The 6000-nt window shown below is 36.4% G+C and overlaps 1 protein-coding gene across 4 annotated transcripts in view; it reads right to left on the reverse strand.

Moving 5' to 3' along the window:
* The window catches only part of cdhr5.L (cadherin related family member 5 L homeolog), a 32328-nt gene extending 26826 nt beyond the window's left edge, over positions 1-5502 (reverse strand). For 2 of the 4 annotated variants that reach the window (XM_041589984.1, XM_041589983.1), the window contains exon 1: positions 5336-5499. In XM_041589984.1, the coding sequence (XP_041445918.1) occupies positions 5336-5396 (61 nt within the window). In that variant the 5' untranslated portion in view covers positions 5397-5499. Of the gene's footprint in view, positions 1-5335 lie in introns of all 4 variants that reach the window. The other 2 variants (XM_041589981.1, XM_041589982.1) reach the window with 2 other exon arrangements.
* Positions 5503-6000: the final 498 nt, after the last annotated feature.

Genomic DNA, 6000 nt, shown 5'->3' on the forward strand with positions numbered 1-6000 from the left:
CAGGAATAGAAGCATTACATTTTTTCCAATGGGGCTTGTACTCACACAGGCGCGTGTAGGCGCCGAACACAGGTTGAGACGCAACATGCTGCATTTTTACTGCGTTCGTCGCCTACACGCGCCTGTGTGAGTATAGCCCCATTGGAAAAAATGTAATGCGTCTATTCCTGCGCTCCCCTGCGGCTGAACGCAGAAAAGCAGAACGCAGGGGAGCGCAGCTACAACCACTCGTGAGTAAGAGCCCTTAAACTAGTTTTTTCAGAAAATTACTAGTGAAAAAATCAGAAAAACCCATTTACTAACAAATGAATTAATTGTTCCGCAAAAAAATTGTGGTTTTCCCATTTTATTAAAAGTTCTAAAAAATTTGGTGTAAAAACCACAAAAACCTCTAATACAAACCTTCACCAGGTAGAAATTGTTGAGGTCTTCTAGAAGCCAATGGGAGCTGTGCTGTCCCCTTTTGGATCATTTACAATCAATTTAGACTTTTAGAGGTTTTAATATTTTTTTTGCAAAGAATTAACTTAAATTTTTAGAGGTTTTCGAGGTATTAGTATTTTTTAGTGCATTATTTTCCGTTCATACTTTTTTTATTTGGATCTTTCAATAAATGCCATGACATTCTTAATTTTAGAATTTGTGAGTCTGAATGACTGAAAAAAGTTTCTGTATGATCAGCACATTCCCATTGAATTCTTGGGGATCTTAACTGGTTTTCCTTGGTGAAGTTGTGTATTACAGTTTTTCATGATTTTTACACTGAATAGATCTCAAATGTTAAGGGTTTTAGAGAAATCTTTAGAAAAACTAATTTTTAGAGAAAAATAACAATTTGTGAAAAAAATAGAAATCCAAATGTTAGTAAATCTGCCCTTAAGGGGCAGATTTATCAAGGGTCGAAGTGAATTCGAGGGAATTTTCGAAGTAAAAAAACTTCGAAATTCAAAGTAATTTTTTGGATACTTCGACCATTGAATAAGATACTACGACTTCGAATTTACTTCGAAATCGATTCAAAGTAAAAATAGTTTGAATAATCGACCATTCGAGAATCGAAGTACTGTCTCTTTAAAAAAAAAGACTTCAATACTTCGCCAAATTAAACCTGCCGAAGTGCTATGTTAGCCTATGGAGGACCTTCTACAACCATTTTCTAAGTCTTTACACATCGAAAGTAAAATTGTTCGATCGTACACTAAAATCCTTCGATCGTTCGATGGCCAAATTCAGTAAAAAAATACTTTGACTTCGATATTCGAATTCAAAGTATTTTAATTCGATGGTCGAATTTCGAAGTATTTTTTACTTTGAAATTCGACCCTTGATAAATCTGCCCCCAAGTGTTAAAGAAACAAGAGGAAGGAGGTCCCTGCCCCATTGAACATATACAGGGGAATGTAATAAAAGTCGGTAAAGGAAAAACTATTCGCAATGCGCAAAGTTATGCCTTTGCGCAAATAAATTTAGCTTTGCACGAATTTAGTATAGCTTTTGTGAACACGGAAACTGTTTAATGACCACTTCCGACAGTGGAAGACTGTTTGCAAATTGTATCGTTTGCACCAATGCGCAGTAAATGCAATAAAATTTCTTACTGAGAAAGTCATAATGTTTGCTCCAAAAGATTACGACACCTTCAAGCAATTCTTAAGAGTGCGCAATTACAATTCGTAATGCAATAACAGTTTAAGGAACAATATACATTGCGAGATGTGGATTTTTATTCTTATTGGTGCGAATTGTTTTGCTCTTTGCGACTTTAATTCCATTCCCCGATATTGATCTGATTATCTGTCTTCAGCTAATTTATATAACAATCATGATGTTATGCAAATCTGTTTATGAAATTCTTGGGCTGACTGGAGCAATAAAGATTCCTTGAAGAGAAGCGATAAAGAAGACTAAATGATATCTTAGTCTATGAAAAGGAAGAAAAGAAAATGGAAGCTTTCGATTCCATTGGGTTTGGCGTTCAGAGGTCAGTTGTGTCATATTTTATGAGCACATCCAGTTAATGCTTTATGGTATGCAATATATCATATGGTTTTTCGCGGATGAAAACCACAGGTTATTTCCTCAGTATAGCTGATACAAGTAAGCATTCTTCAAAATAATAAATAATTTCTCTAGCTAATTAAATTCACTGTAGAATCACACATCAGTTAATAGTGCTACACCAGCATTCTGCACTGAAAATCTGCTTTTTCAAAACAGCAAACAGATTTTTTCTATTGATTTTGGAATCTGACATGGGGCTAGACATGTTGTTAATTTCCCAGGTGCCCTCAGTTATGTGACTTTTGCTCTGATAAATTCAGTGATATGACTACCTCCCTCCCCCCCAATCAACAGAACAATGGTAAGGTAACCAGATAACAGATCCCTGACACAAGATAACAGCAACTTGGTAGATATCAGAATAGCACTCAGTAGTAAAAATCCCACTGCGTTTTCTTCAGTTACATTGAGTAGGAGAAACAATAGCTTAACTGAAAGCAGTTCCACTGTGAAGTGCTGGCTCTTTCTGAAAGCACATGATCAGACAAAATGACCTGAGATGGCTGCCTACACACACACTAAAAAAATACACTTGTTGGTTCATGGAAACACTTTATTTTATGTGGTGGAATACATTATTTGTAATGTAACCAGTAAATGTAAACGTAAAAGTAATGTAAACAGTGTTATTTAGAAACTATACCATAAATATCATGACAGAATCCCTAAGCACATAGGACAGGGAATGACCATATAAGAACAGAGCCTAGTTCAGTTGTACCAGTCCAGAAGTTCAGCAATCCTATAATATTATTGATACAGGCCTTCAAAGTAGTCCACAAAAAGTTGCCATCTTTGAACGTGTTTGGTGTGCCAATGATAGTGTACATGCTCAGGGTGCTCTGTGCAACTGTTGAGAAGCTAAGCTTAGGGGTCCATGGAGCTCATCAACCAGAAAATTAGTTTTGTCTGTCATAGACGCTGATGCTATGGGGAAGAGTATCCATTTATGATGCAGAACTGGTTTTTGCTCTGCCATGAAATGTGAATCTGAATTAATTACTAATCAGCTTTGTATTGTGACTTATATATCATTTTTATACAGTATGCTGTGAGTCAGTTTGGGAAGCTACTGTTAGCGGGAAGCTAATTCAGAGACACAGATCTTCACTTCTTAGGGGTATGGTTGCCTCAAACTGGCATAAAACATATGTGTAACTTTCTAACCTATATATTTGTTTAGATTTAGTTCTCTTTTAAAGCAGCAGCTTCATTTACAGTTCAGAGTCAATAGATGTATTGGCCTTGACCCAACAGTAGGAACCCAAAGAATAATCCATTCATTGTATTGACTGCTACTCCAAAGAACAAGAGGTTGGGGAAGGGTGGTCAGAAGGAATCCATAGCATCAGACTTCTGAATATAACTACCTACCCCAAAACCCAAGTTGTTCAAATTATCTAAAGAAAAGTATTATTGTCATACATTTAAAATATCAATATTCATGGGCCTTAATACTAGGATGGCCAGACCCGCTTTCAGTTTAGATAATCACCTCCTTCAGGGAACTAATCATTACAAAAGGACCCTGCAGAATATTTTTTGTGGTTTCTGGTCAGAGGATACAGAAGAACTGTATTTATATAAATATGAAAAAAAGTTTATAGAAAAATAAGAAAACTGTGGCCTTTAAGTACAGTATATGCTTAAAACTACCGGAAAAATTCACTGGCAAAAAATCTGCTGCGTCGAAAAAAATTGGGCATGCGTCAGAATAGTCTCGTGCATAAACATTGTCACGGGTCCAAATTATTCGGGTGCCCATTGACTTTAGTGCATTTGGCCAAAATAGGCAAACGTATAACAAATGTCGTGGGCGTCGAAAATGACGCGTGTCACAATAATTTTGACACCAATTGACTTCAATGTCTTTCACGAATTTATGGAGCTCTTCAGCTTGGAATTTCAACAGCAATAGTTTTTTTGGCTGCCTGCCCAGTGACCCCCATGTAAAAGCTGGAAAGAGGTAAAAGAGAACATTAAGGGGCACATTTACTAAGGGTCGAATATCGAGGGTTAATTAACCCTCGAATTCGACCCTCGAAGTTAAATCCTTCGAATTTAAATATCGAATTCGAAGGATTTTGCGCAAATACTTTGATCGATCAAAGTAAAAATTGTTCGATCGATCGATTAAATCCTTCGAAATGAACGATTCGAAGGATTTTAAACGATCCGATTTTTCTTCGATCAGAAAAAGCTTAGAAAACTTATGGGGAAGGTCTCCATAGGCTAACATTGTAGCTCGGTAGGTTTAAAGTGGCGAAGTATGTAGTCAAAGTTTTTTTAAACAGACAGTATTTCGACTATCGAATGGTCGAATAGTCGAACGATTTTTAGTTAGGAACGTTCTAATCGAAGTCATAGTCGAAGGTCAAAGTAGCCTATTTAGTTTTTAGTTTTTTTACTTCGAATCCTTCACTCGAGCTTAGTAAATGTGCCCCTAAATCATTCAAAAACTATAAAAAATGAAAACCAAGTAAAGGAAATATGTAATGCTACATGATTTAAAGAAGAGCTACAACTTTAACTGTAACTTCACCTAATCACTGTAGTATATGTTAGTCTAATAAAAGTTATTCTTATCTGCTATTGCACTATGAGAACATTTATTTATTATCTTTTTATAGTACCAACATGTAATTAGACACTTTATGGAGAGTGTTCATCATTCATGTCAGTACCTGGCCAAGTGGAGCACAAACATCCATACTAAGGCCAATTTTATTTACATATTTGTTTTTGAAGCATGATTGGAGGCTCATGCAGATATTAGAGGGGCATTTAAACTCCATGCTGATAAATTTCCAGTTCATTCACAGATCTGAACAGCACCTAAAGCATCAATGCTAACCACTGATATACCATACTGTTCTTGTACTAAAGTGTTACTTAAAATACTATATTATTCAAAAATAATATAGGTTTTATATTGGTCCTCCTCAATTTCTTAGTCACGCAGTAAGAAAGTTATAGCATGATTAGTACACAGAAAAACTGTAATATGTAACATGACCATTTGGCCGCTAGTACATCATATCTATTATCTGAACAGGGCAAACACAGATATTCATGAATGCAAATATACAGAGAACTCCCTGGGTAGTGATATAAAAATCATAAAGGTTTATAACCATTAATCAGCTGGCCTTCTAATTGACTATGTTACAAATAACTTATTTTTATTACATGATAAAAATGAAACTGTTATAATTAGTCACCACCAAATACGTCCCATGTTTCTCTGTTACTAGACTTCCTTTTTGCTCCTTACCTTGTGCCATACATCCTATCGGAATGAAGAGCAGTATAATCAGGGCCAAAATGGACCCCATTTTCAGCAACACCGTCCTGATGCCACAATATCCAAAAGCGTCCTTCTCTTTTACATTCAGAGATGCAGCTACTTGCCAGCCTGCTTGGGACTGAGAGGGTAGTTATTACCTGTTGCCATACACGGCATTAACCTTTGAATCCATTCCAGTTATTCGTTCACTTATTTATGGCTGAGTCGATATGGATAACGACTCTCTGTTTTTCTTCTCATCACTATGCAGATATTCTGCTATCTTATCCTCAGGGGAAAATAAAAAGTTACTTCTGAACTGTGTCGGATAAAGTGATATGTAATAAAATAAAATGTAAACCTAACGCTGTACATGGCAAGATCAACAAACAAGCAGACCCTAACCTGATATGGCCAGATAAAGATGATCCAAACTGTTCACCCCCTAGACCAACTATTTGGTTATAATGGGTGTCTACCGTGATCTATAAGGAGAGAACCTCATCATTGCGCAAATGTAGTCCTATGGAATGGAATTTTCAAACCTCCCTGATAGATATCGGCCTGATTTTTGGCCACATATTGATCAGACAGGTCATTGAAAGAGACCCATACATGTCCCAATGCCAGTCTTTAGGGAGTCCGTACAGTGT

Source organism: Xenopus laevis, chromosome 4L (assembly GCF_017654675.1).
Source record: "Xenopus laevis strain J_2021 chromosome 4L, Xenopus_laevis_v10.1, whole genome shotgun sequence".
Taxonomy (NCBI): Eukaryota; Metazoa; Chordata; class Amphibia; order Anura; family Pipidae; genus Xenopus; species Xenopus laevis.